This window comes from Peromyscus leucopus, chromosome 5 (assembly GCF_004664715.2).
Source record: "Peromyscus leucopus breed LL Stock chromosome 5, UCI_PerLeu_2.1, whole genome shotgun sequence".
In the NCBI taxonomy this organism is placed as follows: Eukaryota; Metazoa; Chordata; class Mammalia; order Rodentia; family Cricetidae; genus Peromyscus; species Peromyscus leucopus.
This window is the reverse complement of record NC_051067.1, coordinates 86,144,340-86,162,405: the sequence shown is the minus strand read 5'-3', so window position 1 is coordinate 86,162,405 and position 18,066 is coordinate 86,144,340. Positions and strand designations below refer to the sequence as shown.

Here is an 18,066-nt window from a genome sequence, read left to right as displayed (position 1 = left end):
AGCCCCTGGATCCAGAGGCCATTTTTTCACAAAGACTAAGCTAAGGTTGCCTCGGGACTCAGAATCTTAAGCAGCTGTTGGAGGGACACTCCTGGTCCTAAAGGGAGAGAAGCCCACTGTGGTAGAGGGAACCCTGGGTTCACAGAGAAGCCATGTCATGTGAATGTGTTGTCTTGTTCCTACCCCATCCAGGACAGTTGGCGTTTGTTCTGCAAGGCCAAAACTGGCCACAAGGTGGCAGCGACAGGTTAAAAATCTTCCCCGAGGTAACTCACTATTGCAACTCAGACAGGACAGACTACCTAGCAACCTGGCAGAGTCCAAAACCCTTGCCTGTGCTACAACCTGACCCTGAAAGAAAGGAATGCTGGGTAGGCAAAGTTGACCTGGAATACCAGAGTCTAACCCTCCAGCTCTGAGCTAGAACTGGACAGACTCCTGTGCCAATCCTTCAGTGGCTCAGGGTGGTCTAAGAGAGCCCATAGAGACCCCCAGTGGGACGGCAGAACCAGGTCTACAAGCACACACCGGCATAGTTTGGAGAACCAGCAGCAGCAGAGGCCAGTGGCGAGACAGTCCCTAAGAGCTTGGGAGGAAATTCCACGGACTGTGAGGTCAGCATCGGTGCCATGCTCCCTGTGTACAGAGGGGAGTCAGGAGAGACCAGGGGTCAGGGGCCGGGGGCCAGCTGGAGCTGGGGGCAAAGGAGAGGAAGTAGGTGGGGGAGGTTTAGGTGATCGGGATGCTGGAAACCCAGAGGACCCAGGGCCCCATGAAGCAGCTTAGCTGTAGACTAGGTTTCTGGTAGAGAGGCAGCCGAGGCAGGGGAAGGGGATGGTTGACAATTTTCCAGAGCCAGACAGGCTGTGGGGAGGGAACTCAGAAGTGAAGGAGAAGGGACAGGGGCTTCCGGAAGACAAACACACGCAGAAGGTCCGGATCTGTTTGCAACAGAGTCCAGAACAGGAAGGATAAATAACTCCAGGTTCATGTGGGCCAATTATAGGGGGTAGTCTTGGGGTGACTGGGAGACTTGGGGTGCAGAGAAGACAGGCCCTCCGTGGGACTCTCTTGGACACTTTCCATGGAATACAGAGGGAGGCGGGGCACTTGGGAGGGTCCTGCTGTGTCTACCTCTGGCTTGCCCGGTCCCTGCCCCATGTCTCCACAGTCCATCTCTTACTGGAATGGGATCGCGTCTCTCCCTCGGCCTCAGTTAACCTTTCTGACTTGGGCAGAGTGGGACCAGCTGTCCTATGAGGACCCTTCCAGTGTGACCAGCCACAGTGGAAGGAGTTCTGCACTGTGGGGACAGAACACACTGACCCAGACTAAGGGAAGAGGACTTTAATCAGAGGTTTTTTGTGCCTGTAGCTTGAGTCCATACAAAGGGACAGCGACTCCCACTCTGTGGCTCTTCTGGGGCTCTTAAGACCTCCACTGGATGCAGGCAGCTTTGGGCTGAGGTCACAGACACCGATGCTGGAGTCTCCAAATGCTCCTGGGGGAAGGTCACCGGCTACTGCCTTAGGCTTTGCAGGTGTCTGATGGCCTTCTTCACATGCTTGTCTTTGGGGTCTGAACAGATGAACCTGCCCTGGACAGTCACAAACCTACACAGGAGAAGCCAGTGGGTGTGAAGACGGCAAGGCCTTCTGGAGCTCTGCAACCAGCCACACTTGCCTTGACCTTGAACCTGAACTTGCCTGGGCCAGAACTGGATGAAGTCACATATGCCATTAGCAAGTCTTTACCACTGGGGTCCTGACTCCATTCCAGCCTCCCGAGGGCCAGGGCTGCAGGGCTTCATGCCTGGCCCCTCAGAGCACCTAAGCCTGACAAGTAGGGGTGACTGCTTACTGGCCCTGTCACCTGGGATGTCTATCCATCCTGGGGTCTCAATTTCACCATAGATAAATGAAGAGATTGAACCCCTCTCAACTGTGTGGGGTAGAAGAGCTCCCCCGAGTGCCCAGAGCTGCTGGCTCAGGGGAAGAAGGCTGTATTCTCTTCCCTCTTTCCCAGTGGCCTGCCTGGACACGCCAAGGCCCACCCACTTGCCACTCTGGGCCCGAGGTGTAAGAGTGGGACAGAGGGGCACTCACACAATAGCGTCCCTGGGACACTCGGCGGAGGTCCTGTACCATGTCACCAGCCTCCTGATGGGAATGGCCCCCTTGAAGTACTCCAGGCAGCACTCTCGGCCTACGTTGGTGGCTCGAGCTAGAAGAGCAATAGGAAACAGGTGTCCGAAGGGTCTGCGCATGTGCCTGGGGACCCATGGAGCGCCCCCATGTGTGGCTGTGTGAACCTATGGACGATAACTGCGCGTGCTTTTCTTTGTCTGTATGCTGGTTTTTCCTGGTGTGTTTGTGTGTGTGTGTGTGTGTTACTGTGGTGGTGGTGGGGTGTGTGTGCGTGTGTAGGCTCTTTGTGTTTGCATGTTTGTATATTCATCTGTGTGTAATTGCATCCCAGCTGCCTGTATCTTGGAACCTTATTTCAACTTCCCTTTTCTAACCTAAATATAAAAGTCTCCTTTCATACGTTCTTGGAACCAATTCTCCGTCTTTATGTTGTTTCCTGATGATGCCTGAAGCCCATTAATGAAGCAAATGATAGCAAATCTGAGAGTCCTTCATGCGGCACCATACGCCCACAATCAAGGCCACTATGTCCTCACATCTCAGGATAACGTGCTGCCCATGGCTCTTCACCAGGCAGGTGTCCAGGTCAGGTGCCTGACATCGTCAACACCATCCCCACCATCACCAGCGCCATCCCTTCACCCCACCCAGTGTTCTTGCCAGCCCTTGTGACCTCTGTAAGAACAGACAGGGTATAAATGGCACAGCTTGTGTTTCTGCTGCTGGTATGTGTGGTGGAGGGGCTCCTTCCCTGCCCTCCTCTCCTATCTGTGCCCAGCTCTCACCAGCGCTGGCATGCTGCAGAGATGTCCCCAGAAGCAGGGCAGCCAGAAGCAGTATCCGAAGTGACATCATGGTGCCAGAAGTGTGGGTGAAGATCTTCATGGGTCCCTCTGCTTGTCTTGGTGCCCAGCGTTGAGGTGACCTATTTAACCTCCCTGGAGGTCATTCCCCGCCTCCTGTCCCCTCCTTCAATCCTTCCAGACAAGAAAAATTCAAAGAAATTTGAGATAATTCAGTAGAAGTCCAGCTTGGGAATGTTTGCGGCTTTCCAGAGAATGGACACTCCACTCAGGACAGAGGTGGGAGTCTGTGCGTCTGGGGCCGTGGCGATGACATACTTCTCTTTTCAAAGGGACCGTCTCTCGGTTCCTCTATTAGCAGAACCCAGGGCCTCAGCCTCATCTCCCTTCATCCCTTGTCCAGCACTGGTGAACTTCCTTCGTGCGGTGTCCTGGAGGCAGGGTGGAGGGCCAACCAGCTCTCAGGGTCTGTGCCACCGGGACTGTGGGCTCCAGAAGGTCCACGAGAGGGTGAGCAGTGCTGTAGAAAAGGCCTAACTCCATCCTATTCTGAGGAAGCCAGAGGCTTAGGTGAGGCTGAGAGACTGTGACCTCAGGTCTTTCCCAGGCTGGCCCTGACCCCAGGGGGCTAGGCCAAGTGGGGCTTTAGTCATGTGGAGCCGTGTGTGCTTCAGTGGACTGGAAAGCCCAGCTCCCTGAATGGGGCACCTTGCCTCTGCTATGGTGGAATAAAGAGACTGAGAGATGGCAATGCCCACCTGTATAGGAGCCCCGCCCTCTAGGCTGCATTGGAACCCTGATCGGTATTCTCAGGCCCGGGACACAGTTTGTAGAAACTTACATGGAACTTTCACCACAGCCTGAGGCTGTCACCTCGGTGCCCAGGAAAGAATTTCAGGACAAGTAACTAAGAAGCGAAGTCAGGGTTTATTGACAAAAATAATCAGGTCCAGTGGCTCAGGCCTGGCATCCCAGCTACTTGGGAGGTTGAGACAAGGAGGTTTCAATTTTGAGGCTAGCCTGGGCTACCAGAGTTCATGGGTGTTAGTGAGACCCTATCACAAAATAAAAGGGAATACCGCTGCTTTGCTGTATAACTTAGGGTATCCCACAATGCTGTGTAAACCTAGGGTATCCCACAATCCCACAGATAAGGTGTAAGACACCATGGCTGGTTTGGGTGTTTGTTTTTACTCTCTAAATTTTACTTACTTTTGTGTGTACGGGTGTTTTGAACGCATGGCACTCTAGCGAGCACTCTACTGAGCCACATCCCAGCTCCACCAGGAATTTGTGCTGGAACTCTGGGCTCTCAGCCACTGGGGGACAAACCCAGGGTGAGGGCGCCTTTCCCTTCCCATGTCTGGTTCGTTTTCTTCCTATCCTGCCCCAAGGCCAGGGCATCACTGAATTTGGTCAGTCTTCCCGACTGAGGCCTTCCGGGGCCAAAGCCTCCCGCTGTGCAGCATTCAGGCGGGGCGGGGCGGTGGAGGCCTGCGGAGGCCTGCGGGTGCCTCGGCTTTGACTCCGACGTGAGTTTTGGGCCCACAAGTGGCCAGAGGCAGTTTGCAGTCACACCCCAGGCTGCCTCAGCCCCTCTCGCGCTGTCAAGCCTGGCTTCATATTAATCCCTGGACTGCCGTGCAGAGACACACCTGAGGTCAAAAGGGAAAAGTCCAGGCGTTCTCCTCCCCTCTCCCCTGCAGGAGACTGTGCTGCTACGGGTCTGCGGCCTGGGCTTTCCGCTACTTGGGCTGAACTTCCTTGTGGGCAGGATCCTCACCGCTGCTTCATTGTGTGACCTGGGGGCCTCTCATAATGCTCTCGGGGCCTCAACTTTGTCCTCTGTAGAGGGAAGTCTAGACTGTCTCCAGGAGCCTACTAAAGATGGCCGAACTGGCACAGACCGGGCTTCCTCTGGCGGGCCTCATCCGAGCAGCTGTCTGCTTCCCTTGGAGTCCCCCGCAGCTGCTGCCACAGCTGAGCAGGGGCTTCGCCTGCGGCATGTCTGGCTGGGCCCTTGCTCCTCAGGCCAGGCTCCCCGTGCTTCAGAGAGACTGGCAGGGGAGGGTGCACCACACCCTTCTGGCCACAGAGAAGAGTGCCCATGCCTAGTGGTGTCTCAGCTAAGGCTGGGCTAGTCTGAGAAGGGGGGGCAGGAGGCTGTAACCTGGAGGACAGGAGTCCTGCTTGAGGAGGCGGTGGGAGGGAGCTGACTGCTGATCTGCCCCCTTGGGTTTCTCCAAGCCCCACTGCACACCCCTTCCAGGCCCCCTGTACCCTCTTCCCAGGGGCTCCTGCCCAGCATCTTTCGGCAGAGGCCAGCCCATGATGCTCTGGGCTAGAACACAGGAAGGTATGATTATGCTGCAGTCAACAATTCTGTTGCCGGGGGACACAGACTGAGCAGCGTTTTGGAAACTCCCCGTGTGGGTTTCAAGGCCCCTGTTCTACTGTACACTCAGATCTTTTCTCCAGAAAGGCCCAAATTCCCTGTCCTTCTAAGGAAGCAGCCACGGCAGCAGGAACAGAAGGCTCTGAACTGTCACCTCCAGGCAAGAAGGGGACAGAGCAGCAGAGCTGGTCATTGCCTGGGGCGCCCATGCCGCTCATCCCCTGCTCTTGGGGAGGTTCCCCCGGAAATGGGAAGGGGCTGCAGGTGATACAGGCACTTTGGAGGAGTGGCAATTCGCAGGTCCTTGCAGGTAGAACTCCTAGGGGTGGGAAGGGACATTTATTCCCAGGGCACAGGATAGGCAGAGATACACAGAGGGGAGCACATGCAGAGACAAGCTGGGAGACTAGTGTGGAACCCCGGGGGGAGGCATCCCAGCCACCAGGCCAGAGCTGCACAGTATGACCCAGCCACTAGGCCAGAGCTGCACAGTGTGACACTCCTTAACTGGTGACTGCGGACAAGGAAGAAGAGGTGAATGCAGGGGCCAGGCCAGTTCAAGGCTGCCGCTGGGGACATTTGCGAGGGACTCTCCTCACCAGGGATTAACCACATCGGACCGGCCCCTTTATTCCAGCAATGGAGTGGATTCCCTGGGGACCTTCCAAATGGGATGTCCAAGCATCTTTGGGCATGCCATATTCAGACCCATCATCCACCTAAAGGCAGCCAGACTCATGACCTGTGTGTGCTCTGGCTCCCTCTCCTGCTTCCACCTCTGAGTTCCTGCCTCAGGGGAGTCCTTGGGGCAAAACCAGCTAGACTCTAGCTGCTAGAGGCATTAGGAATGCTCCCTATTAGGGCCAGAAGGAGCGGACCAGTGGAATTCTGGGTCTTTTACCCTGAAAGGTAGGAAGTGTCCCTGCAGACTCTTCCTAGGATTGGAGAAAGCCTGTTCCCAAGGTTTGAGTCAAAATTGGATGCCCTATGTCACAGAGCAGGTAGCTGGGCTGGAAGCTCTTCGACGCTTTCAGTGCTTTGGGGCAGAAGTGTCATCCGGGGCCTTGTCCAGGAAGCCCTCAGTTCTAACACCCAGCACTCCTTCCCCAACATCACCTGAGGAAGGCTACTCCTCATCTCTCCGCCCCTCGTGCATCACCTCCCTCTTTACTTCCCTGGCCTCAGCCCTTCCTGCAGCCTACCACCTCCTGTTGCTCAGCTTCCAGTTAGCTGACACCCAGGGCTGCTCCTCCAGTCTAAAGCTTTTATCACCACCCCGCACCACCACCACCATCACCACCACTCCCACCCCCCTCCCACCTACCCAGCCTCCCCACCATTACCACCCCCACCATCACCATCACCACCATCCCACACCACCATCCCCACCAACCCCCCACATCACCATCACCATCACCACCACCACCACCATCACCACCACCACCATCACCACCAACCCCCCACATCACCATCACCAATCTCCCACCCCCACCCCATCTTCCTTTCACTCTAGTCTTCTTCAGATCACAACTGGGACTCCTTCTCATGCCTTTGAACGCCCCCCTCCATTTACTGTGTGTTCAGAGGTCATTAATTTCCTATTACGCCAGTCTTCACACTGCATAGTATGCTGCCTTACACTCACAAGACTGGAATCCACAAGAAACAAGGACCCCTTGGCCCCTAGAGGACCTAGTAGGTGCTCAGCAAAATGCATCTGCTAATGAATGGAAGAGGTGTGTGGTTGGCTGGAAGGTGGGTCAGTGACTGGATGGGTGGATAGGTGGGTGAATGAGTGTGCAGATGAACCAGGAGGTGAACATATAGATAGATATGTGTACACATGCACGGCCACTTACCAGTTTCTGAACTGCAGGCAAATTCATGCTCAGCTCCTTCCCTTCAGAACAATTACTTGTTTATTTTGCTTTAATATCTGTTTTTCTATGTAGTGCAGGCTGTCTTGAACTCATAATCCTCTAGCCTTAGCTTCTTGAGTACTAGGATTAGAGGGATGCAACACCATGCCCAGTTTAGCAAATCATCATCATCATCATCATCATCATCATCATCATCATCGTTTCACTAATGTAGCCCTACTGGCCCTGAAGTCACAATTCTCCTGCCTCAGCTTCTCAAATATTAGGATCCTAGGTATGAGCCACCATATGGGATTTAACTTATTGTTTTGGTGTGACCTACTATTCATGAGTCTCTCTGTCTTGAATGAGGTAGAGAATTGAGCGAAATGCCTTTTCCGTGAGGAGATCGGGCATATATATTCAGGGTAGGTAGGGTGTAGACATGACTGTCTATCTAGCTCACAACTTCCTGTGGGTTGTGGCCATGCCCAACAAGCTGAATTACTTCTATGGTAGCCGGGACCACACAACCTTCCTTCGTCCCAGCGGGGCCTCCTTTCTCATCCACAGCTTTGGCGTTGACTCAACTTCTGGCAGAAAAATCTGCCAGAAGCAGGTGAGGGGAAGTAAACAACGTTCACAATAGTGACTGATAATAATAGCAACCATTACTACCTGTGAGGATCCACACATGCCAGCCATGACGGGATCCCAGGAGCCCTCCCCACCCATGCCCCTGCTTCATAAAGAACTCTGCCTGACCCACGCCCTTCTCCATGCCTCCTCACTTCTTCTTTCACTGACAGCACCACCTTCTCCATCCTGTGGTCCACCCTTCTCACTAGCGCTTCCCCCCACCCACTGGTTGGAGGGAAGCTGCTCTATGCGGGGGGTGGGGGGTGGGGGTGGGGGGTGGGGTGGGGGCTCTAAATCCTGCAAGGCTCCTCTTCCCAGGACGTGTGGCCGCCCAGCAGACACCCTGGGATCAGCTTGCCATTCCTGGGTCCTGTCTCTCTCTTCCACCTGTTCATACTGGTACAGCCAAGGACATTTTTGTGACCCTCACCCTTCTGTCTACGCAGTGGGTCCGATGCCGGACACTCCACCAAGGTGAATGAGCTGAGGTGAAGTTGCTTGTTCCAAGCTCCCACTGAGAGCTCACTCCTTTCCTGATACTCCGTCCCTCTGGGATGTGGGATTCTTCCCCTGGGCTCCCTGGGGCTCCCTCCACAGGAGCACCCCTGTGTTCCCACAACGGGCCAGTAGGCACTCAGCAATGATAGCTCCTGGTTAAGTCGTCCTCAGGACAGCCACGGGATCCTCTGCATTGCAGATGAGAAAGTGGGACCCTTCAGAGAGATTTAGAAACTGACCCCAGGGCACAGGGCCAGCAAGTAGCAGGAGCATGCCCAGGCCTCTGTTCTAGACTTCACTTTTACCCCAAGCACCCCACTCCCCTCCTTATGTTACCTTCTCCAAGCTTCTGTCCTCTGGACATAGGCTTCCTTAATCTACACGGGCAGTGCCGGACACTGACCCCTGGGCCCCTGCTTCTTCAGGCTCATCACTCATCTGTCTGAATTCTCCCAACCCTTGCCTTCTCATCTGCCAGATCTGTGAAGTCTGCCCCAGTAACATGCTCCTGGAAGGCAGTAACATGCTCCTGGAAGGCAGTAACATGCTCCTGGAAGGCAGAACACCATCCTCTTCAGATTCGCTCAGCCTCGGGACCAAGTTCCCACGGCGACCAGCTTCCCCTCAAAACGAGCAGCATCCTCTCCTTCCTGCCGTCACCCCCCAGGCTGAAGCTTTGCCCTTGACTCATTCCGGGCCTCCAGCCCCCACACCTCCTCAGACAGAGGCTCGTCTCTGTCAGTGTTCCTCACCTCCTCCTCACTCCACCACCTCGTTCTCTTCCTTACCACCCACACAATACAGCCCACAGGGCCCACTTCCTCCCGGGAAGTTTCTTCCACTGCGGTCTAGCCTGCATACCTGCCCCTGGTGACGTTTGCTCACGCCCACTTTGACTATGGGGTGTCTCACTAAGGATTATCAGTGGAACAATTACAGTGTTGCATGCCTATAACCCCAGTTATATCCAAGAGGCTGAGGAAGGAAGATTGACCTGCTTAGGCTACAAATGAGATGCTATCCTCTCCCAAAAAGTAACCATCGCCCAGGGTGGTGGCACATGCCTTTAATCTCAGCACCCAGGAAGTAAAGGCAGGTGGATCTCTGTGAGTTCAATGCTAGCCTGGTCTACATAGTGAGTTCCAGGACAGCCAGGACTAAATAGAGAAACCCTTCTCCCCCCCACTCCCTCCAAAAAGTAGCCATAAATGGTTCTGTATGGTTTGGATATATGAAATGTCTCCCAAAAGGCTTATATGTTCATGCTGGAGAGATGGCTCAGCAGTTGAGAGCATTTACTGCTCTTCCAGAAGACCCAGGTTTGGTTCCCAGCATTGACTTGTTAGCTCACAACAACCACCTGTAACTCCCCAGTTCCAGGGGACCAGACATCTCCTTCTGGGCACCAGGAATAACCATGTGTTATACATACACACATACATACAGGAAGCATTCATACGCATAAAATAAAATAAACAAACATGGCAGTTTGGCTCAGTAGCTAAAGGCACTGGCTGCCAAGCCTGATGACCTGAGTTTGATCCTAGGAACCCACATGGTAGAAGCTGAGAAACAACTCCAGCGAGCTGTCCTCTGACCTACACAGGCACATGGCGGCACATCTCTCTGTCTCTGTCTCTCTCTCTCTCACACACACACAATAATTTTTTGCAGTAATTTAAAAAAAAATTAAAGAGAAAGGTGATTAGCTCACAAGGGTGCTAACATCATTCTTTGGTTTATCCACTGATGAATTCCAACTAAATGGGCTGTGAGAAAATGGGGTGTGCATAAAGGAAGTAGATCACTGTTGGGGGGGTGCTGTGCCCTGTAAAAGTATCCTGGATCACTTCCTCTGTATTCCGATCTCCTGGAGACAAGCAACCTTGCTCCACCATGTCCCTGTCATGCTTTTCTGACTCCATACAGACCTGAGTGAACACACTAAAGACACAAGCCAAGCTGAATCCTTCCACCTCTGACCTGCCTCCCCCATGTGTTCGTCACAGGGGCAGAAAAGCTGACAGCACAGGTCCCTCATGTCCTTCCATCTCTGTGTGGGTGGGACTGTCCCTTTCAGTCCTGGAGGATGTCTCCAAATCTGTCCACTCCTTGAGCGTAATATCCTGGAAGATGCATGGCCAGTGCCCCTTGCAGTGGGGGAGTTAGGAGCAAATGGTAAGCTGGGTGCTGGCTGGGACTCCAGCTACCATTCACTTTGGGTTCAAAGTCACCTCCCTCTGAGCTTTAGTTTCCACATCTGCAAGATGAAAATAATAATAGCAATGACATCAAAAGTCTACGGTGTCTTTTGTGACTATAGCCGGCAAATTGAGCCTGTTCCTGATTTTAAATGCCATCTATGTGCCGGTGACTCCGACTTTCACAAACTGCAGACTCAAATATCCAGCTTCCTACTCAACACACCAAATAGGCATCTTCAACCCCCATGTCCAAAGCTGAGTTCCCGATTCCCTCACTCCCACTCCTATTCCTCTCCCCCATTCTCCACCAGCCCCTTCCTTCCGGTGAACGGGCCAGAAGCCTGGGTGCTGTCTTACTGCCTCTTCCTCTCTCCCTGCATTACATCTGCTGGAGAGCTCTCAGTGTGGCCGTCAGAGACTCAGATTCTATTCTCTCTCCCCTGGATTCCTTCATCTACCTCCTGGCCTCTTCTGCCACACTTGCTCTGCACTCCGTCCCCAGCACAGCGGCCCAGAAGTCACAGCTTTTCTGGGCTTAGAAATCTCCCGAGGCTCTGTGTTCACTCAGGGAACGAGCCCACAGCCCTCCTGGGCCACTCCGGCCTTCTTGAGTCTTCCCTCCTCTGGCCTCCACACTGACTTCACACTCTCTCCCGGAAGAACAGTCTGAAGACGTCTGCACAGCCTCAAGATGCTGGTTCGGACGTCCCGTGAGGTGCCCCTGTTTCAGCTGGCATCTCACACCTCCTGGGCACTTCTTCCTTTTCGGCATTCTACTGTGGACTTCCTCTCGGGTCTGCTGCTTGTCGCCTGCTTCCCAGCTGCACCCAGACCACGTCCCCCTGGGTCGAAATGTGTCCTTTATTCAGTGCAGTTGGTCCCCACACCCCCCTACCGCCCCAAGTCAGCTGAGAGAGAGGAGTTGTGGGGGGAGGGAGGGAGGAAGGGAGGGAGGGTCATTCCTGAGGTAGAGCGCATAAGCCTTTGCACAGGCTCTCACTCATGATAATGAGCCTGTCCCCACAACTCTAATGTCTGGGTCTCAGGGTACTGAACTCCCCCTCCAGCGTATAAGTCCCAAGGAGCGCTTGTTCCGTTGCCTGGTTATTTCAAAGGTGAGTCCTTGGTCCTTGAACTGGAACAGTTCAAGGCTCAATTGATGGGTGCAATGAAAGAAGCCATTGAGAAGTCAGCAGTCTGCTCATAGGGTGGGTGACAGCTTGTTTGGGCTGCTAGGGCCTCGTTCCTGCCCACTCAGACCCTCTTAGTTCAGCACCAGGGCCAGCGCTAGGTACCCAGGTCTAAGGAGGTGTAGTCTAGACTCCGAGGAACCTACTGGATATGGCCTGGTTAAAAGGCTTGTGTTGAAGGATCTCCCTGTAACCTTACCCAATCCCAGGCAGATCCAAAGGCCATCAGGAAGATGGGTCAAGCCTCATCAACACTTGGTAATTTGACCTCATAACCACTTCATACCTTTCCCTAGCAGACAGGATTGGGAAGGGTGGCTCCTTCGGAGCAGGGTCCAGACCGAGGAACCATGACCCTGGAGACCCCTTTCCAGAGAGAAACTGGCACCCCACAGCCTCTGCCTCAGCCAGAAGGGGCAGCAGCTTTCTTATCTTGCTTGCTGCACAGCCCCATCTTCCTGCCACGCCTGGGCTCCTTCCAGCTCTCAGCTGAGCGCCGCTGCTTCTATTTTTAAATGGAACTAGCAGAGCTGAATCCACCTCCACAGATAACTGGAGTTGCATCGGCTTTATAGATTTCTCAGGGAGGACGGACATCTGTCCCATTCATCCTCTCTACTCCCCTTGTCCTCCCCAGCCAGATTCTCCACCTTTTCTCTCCCCAGGAGCAGATGGAGGGGCTCCTTCCTCTCTGTGTAGCCCTGGCCATCCTGGAACATGATCTGTAGACCAGGCTGGCCTTGAACTCAGAGGCTTGCCTATCTCTGCCTCCTGAATGCTGGGATTAAAGGCGTGCGCCATCACCACCAGGTTCTTAGGTGGGTCTTTAAGGATGTATAGGCAGGTCCTGGTGGCACAGGCCTGTAATCCAGCTATTTGGGAGGCTGAGGCAGGAGGATCACAAGTTTAAGGCCAGCCTGGTCTACTTAGTGAGACCCTGTTTCAAGATACAAAAGTAAAAGCAGGACTGGAATCCTGCTGCTGGGGAGATGGCTCAGTGGTTAAGAGCACTGGTTGCTCTTTCAGAGGACCTGATTCAAGTGCCCTCACCCATGAGGTGGCTCACAGCTGTCTGTGAACTCCAATCCCAAGGGATCTGACGCCCTCTTCTGGCTGCTGCAGGCACACTAGTGGTACACAGATACACATGCAGGCAACATGTCCATATACATAAATAACTGAAATAGTTTTAAAAGATGTGAATGAGCGGTATAGATATAGATACCGCTTTGTGTCTGCGGTATAGCCTTTGTGTCTGGATATATATGAGGCCCTGGGTTCACTCTCAAGCACAAAGAAACAAAAACAAAACCCCAGCATACAGTGGGGAAGGAGATGGTGAGGGAATTGGAGAGTAAGGGGGAAGGGGTGGAGCATCAGGGAGCCTTCAGCACGCTGCCCCAGGCTGCTCAGGAATATGAGAAGTCAGACCCACCGAAGGCAACCAGGCCGGCAGGCACAGCACTGTGAGCTATGCCCGTGTGTCCTCTCCAGGCACCCAGATGTGTTAGCCATGTCCCCGAACATTCAGGTTCTTCTCCAGTCACATCCTCCAGGAAGAGCAGAGTCGGGCATCTGCTGGCCCCACATGTTCCTTTGTACTTCTCTAAGCAATATGTGCACCTTAATATACAGTTGTTTGATGGTACCTCAGGGGGTGGATCCAGAGCTCACTGAGGAGCCCAGCATCTGAGGATGTGAAATCACACAGTGCTTGCCCAGCCTCTGCTCTTCCTCCTACACACTCATCTCTAGATGATCACTTACACTGTCTGCTGTTGCGTAAGCACTGTGTGAATGGCGTCTACCCAGGACTGCTAGGGAGTAATCAACGATAAGGGGGAAAAGTCCTATGTGATCAACAGAACTCCAGTTCCTTATGGAGACAGACCTCAGGGTCCTGTGCATAGACAGCAAGCATTCTGCCACTGAGCTACGTCCCCAGCCCTGTTTCTGTTTGTTTGTTCTTTCTTTAAGACAGAGTCATCGAGTGGTGGTGGTGGTGGTGGTGGTGGTGGTGGTGGTGGTGGTGGTGGTGGCGCACTCCTTTAATCCCAGCACTCCCGAGGCAGAGCCAGGCAGATCTCTGTGAGTTCGAGGCCAGCCTGGTCTACAGAGTGAGATCCAAGATAGCCATTGCTACACAGAGAAAGCCTGTCTCAAAAAACAAACAAACAAAAAACAAAACAAAACAAAACAAAAAGACAGGGTCTCACTAAGCAGCCCTGGCTGGCCTGGAACTCATGATGTCATCCACATCCCACAGAGCTCTACCGACTCTGCCTCTCTATTGTTGGGATTAAAGGTATGTGCCTGATTTGTACCTGATACTTGCTTTGAGGCATGGTTGGCTGGTTTTTTGTGTGTGGACCCCGGGGTATAGGCTGACTGAGTGGAATTCTGAAAGCATCCTTTGGTTTTGCACTAACAGTGTCACACTCTGTGTGTGTGTGTGTGTGTGTGTGTGTGTGTGTGTGTGTGTGTGTGTGTGTGACACCCCCTCACACTGCTCACTAATCCTTTGTGTTATGGGTGCTTACATCTCCCTTCCCATGGCTGTATGTTATTCTATAGAGTAAGTACAGCACAAATGACGGAAAGCAAGCGGAGCTTTCTAGAAGCGGACTGCTGCTCAGTCACTTACTACCCGTGTGACTTTGGATATATTCTGGAACCTTCTCTGTGCCTTTGCACACCCACCTGGAAAAGGTTTAAGAATGGACCTTCTTAGAGCAGGAGTTATGAGAGTCTGAAGGCTCACAGCAAGGATGGAGATCTGACTTGGTGGTTAGCATGCATGAGGCTCTGGTTGCCTTTTTTCACAACACACACACACACACACACACACACACACACTCCTCACACCACACCACACATCCCACATACACACATCACACACCACACACATACACCACACCACATACACACACACACACCATACCAAACAACACATACATACATCACACCACACACCCCACCACATACCACATACACACATCATACTACACATACACACCACACCACATACACACCACACACACACACACCACACACCACACCACACATCCCACATACACACATCACACACCACACACATACACCACACCACATACACACACACCACACCACACACCCCACATACACACATCATACACCACACACACACACACACTCCCCACACCACACCCCACACCCCCCCACACACATCACACACCACACACACATGTACACACCACACACACACACACATATCACATACACATATCACACACCACACTACACACCACATACACACATCACACATCACACACCACACACACACACACACACACACACACACACAGCTCATGGCTTTTTGTTTAAGTGGACCTCTCAGGAAGGTGTCAGTGAGATCGGAGCCTCTGGCAGCTGACAATGGCTCTTCCTGTCCCCTTCTTAGCCTTCACATCGAGGAACAAGATGGGTCGTGTGGATGGCGCCGCCATCCTACATGTCTGGTGGTGATCCTGATACAGGGGCCACTGGAAAGAGGTCCCATGCATACAGCAGAAAGCCATGTGGACCAGGAAATAGGTTAGGAACGAGCTTAGGTTCTCAGACTGCCCAGAGCTCAGGGCTGCTGGACTCCTCTACTAGCCACCTGTCTAAAGAGGCTGGAGGACAAGCAGGGCATCGTCCAAGCCCAGGCTTCCTGGGAATTCTAGCCAGGCCTAGAAAGCAACATCCTGAGGATGTGACAGTGAGTGGAGGCTCACCCAGTGCAGTGGGGACTGGGTGTATTGCACTGGCATCCATTGACCTCTCACACCTCATGGAGGCAGTTAGGTATATGCCGGAGCACGTGAAGGGGCTGGACCACAGACCCAAAGATGCAGGATCTCCAGGACACAAGGTAACACAGGATATCCAAGGAACCCCAGTGAGCCCAGTACTGATAGTGCAGCAGAGGCCAGAGGCCTGGAACCAGACCAACGACTCCCTGCAATGAACACTTGCAAGTGAAGACGCATGGACCAAAGGGTGAACTGTGTGACCACACTACAGCTTCCATGCCGAGATTTTTTTTTTTTGTATGTTTTGTTGTTGTTTTTACTTTCAAATTTTGTTTTGTTTTGGGAGAGGTTGCAAGAGTAGAGGACAGAAGCAGAAGCAAGGGGACAGGGAGATGAGTGGGATTATGATGCTTGATGTGAAATCCACAAAGAAACAAAAAATTTTAAAAAAGAGAAAAAGAAAAGGCCTTTGAAAGAAGTGACACCCGAGGTAAGTCAAAGGTGACTGTGAGTTAGTAGGGGAACAAAGACGGGCAATCTGTCTATCCCAGGCAAAAGGACCTACAATGTGTGTGACCCAAGGGGTGGGTGGGTGCGTTAGTCAGGGTCTGTAGAGGAAGAGAACTGATAGAATGAGCTGTATATACACAAGGGGAATTCACAAAAAGACTTAGAGGCAGGCCGGGTAGTGGAGGCGCACGCCTTTAGTCCCAGCACTCGGGAGGCAGAGCCAGGCGGATCTCTGTGAGTTCGAGGCCAGCTTGGTTTACAGAGTGAGATCCAGGACAGGTACCAAAACTACACAGAGAAACCCTGTCTCAAAAAGCCAAATAAATAAATAAATAAATAAAATGCAAAATAAAAGACTTACAGGCTGTGGTCCAGCTGGTCCAACAATGTCTTCCTCTCAACAGAAAGTCCAAGAAACCCGTAGCTGTTCAGGCCACGAGGCTAGAAGTCTGCGCTGGTCTTTAGTGTACGTTGCAGTTCCAAAGAAGCAGGCTCTAACGCCAGCGAAGGAACGAACCTGCCAGTGAGAGCAAGGGCAAGCAGGCAAAGAGCAGGGCTTCCTTCCTCCATGTCCGGTACGCGGGGTGCCAAGAGAAGGTGTGGCCCCAATTTAGGTGAGTGTTCCCGCCGCAAATGAGCCAATCAAGAAAAACCCCTCCCAGGTGTGCCCAGCTGTGTGGGCTTTCTGTTTAGTTCAAATGTAGTCAAACTGACAGCCCAGAATAGCCATCACAAGTCCACCCCTTGACACATACTCGTATCTCCTTATGTCAAATGCAAACAATAACCAGGCCATAATTATGCCTAACAGAATATAATTACCCCACGTAGAACCTCAAACACTTTATGCATTTTAGAACAGGTGGCAATGTTGCTTGAGGGACATTCTTTTAGTGTCTCATAACTTAAATAGGAGAGGCACTGATAGTGCCTCAATTAATGTTACATCACATGATAAAGTAATCAAGGAAAGAAAACAGATGTCTGCACAAACACATTCTTAACAAAATACGACAGAAACACGCATATGAATTTAATCTTCGTTTCTGCAACTGGTCACGTGGCCTTGGCTGGCATTTGTAACTACCTTCCTCTCCTACCCATTCTGTATTTCCTCCACCCTCAGCAAGCACCTCTCCAGGTCTTGGCTCTGTGTCAGCCTGACTGTATTGGGTTGTCGTAGTTTTAATCACAGGATGTAATAACTTCAAGAGATGCCCTCAAGTATCTCCTGCACTCCAGATGTAATTTTCCTTATCTCCATTGCGAAGCAATCCAATTTCCCCATGGTAATTTGGATCAATCAGTCCTCCTGACACTGTTACTCCCTAGCCTGTTGGCTTAGGCCTCAGAAGCCCAAAGTGGCCAGTGCTAAGTCTGAGTTTCCAGTTCAATGAAACGTTTGCTGTATCTCCAGGCTGAGCACTCCCCACTCGGGAACCCAAACTCGGCAGAATTTAAGATCTCTGGAACAGAAAGCAAGAATGTTCCTAGTGTGTCAGTAGGGGTGACAGTGAGTGGACCGGTCCCCTTTCCACCCTTGGGTAAAGTTTGTGACAGTCAGCTGTCTTTCTCCATGATCCGTTTGTCTTCAGCTCAGGTCAAAGGGGAAGGTTAGAGGGGGATGTGGTGGGAACCCCTCCCACCCCCCACCCCCACCCCTGCATCTTTCAAGTCTCGACTGTGACACTCTTCTGCAATCCCTCCAGGGACGCGATACTGTTTTTGGTTCACTGTTTCCCCTGGTAAAGATAACACAAAGGCCTTCCATCTAGCTTTTCTAACCATAATAACCCTCACTCCACAGGTCAGGAAACCAGAGTGGAAATTCTGCTAATTTCTAAGTATACCAATTATACTTTCTGGCACTGGGGAAATAACCACAGGATGAGTTCTGTGACCCACTGGACCTACTGTGAGTCGGACGGACTTCAACCAGAACTCCACTAATCATCTGACCTCCGTAAACTCCTGCTTTAACTGGAGGGCCACAATGTTTCTTGGGGTCTCCTGGAATTAGAATAAATTCAGAACCAGGATCCAGCAGA

The 18,066-nt window shown here is 52.5% G+C and overlaps 1 protein-coding gene and 1 long non-coding RNA gene across 2 annotated transcripts; one reads left to right on the top strand and one right to left on the bottom strand.

The window, feature by feature from the left end:
• The first annotated feature begins 396 nt into the window (after nucleotides 1-396).
• Nucleotides 397-2,557, top strand: LOC119088064. The gene is made up of 2 exons (XR_005091643.1): nucleotides 397-614; nucleotides 1,587-2,557. It is a non-coding gene; the product is annotated as an uncharacterized LOC119088064 (long non-coding RNA).
• Ccl17 (C-C motif chemokine ligand 17) lies at nucleotides 1,333-6,617 on the bottom strand. The gene is made up of 3 exons (XM_028871552.2): nucleotides 2,933-6,617; nucleotides 2,106-2,223; nucleotides 1,333-1,613 (listed from the first exon to the last, which is right to left on the bottom strand). The coding sequence occupies exons 1-3, from the start codon at nucleotides 3,030-3,032 to the stop codon at nucleotides 1,520-1,522; spliced, it is 312 nt and encodes a 103-aa protein (XP_028727385.1). The 5' UTR covers nucleotides 3,033-6,617; the 3' UTR covers nucleotides 1,333-1,519.
• Between the last annotated feature and the right edge of the window lie 11,449 nt (nucleotides 6,618-18,066).

Bases quoted from the DNA above. Each gene is read 5' to 3' on its own strand.
- Ccl17 (XM_028871552.2), bottom strand. From the start codon at position 3,032: ATGAAGATCTTCACCCACACTTCTGGCACCATGATGTCACTTCGGATA. The intron at 2,224-2,932 runs GTGAGAGCTGGG...TTGCTCTTCTAG, and splicing joins TCTGCAGCATGCCAGCGCTG to CTCGAGCCACCAACGTAGGC. The intron at 1,614-2,105 runs GTGAGTGCCCCT...TCTCCTGTGTAG, and splicing joins TGTCCCAGGGACGCTATTGT to GTTTGTGACTGTCCAGGGCA.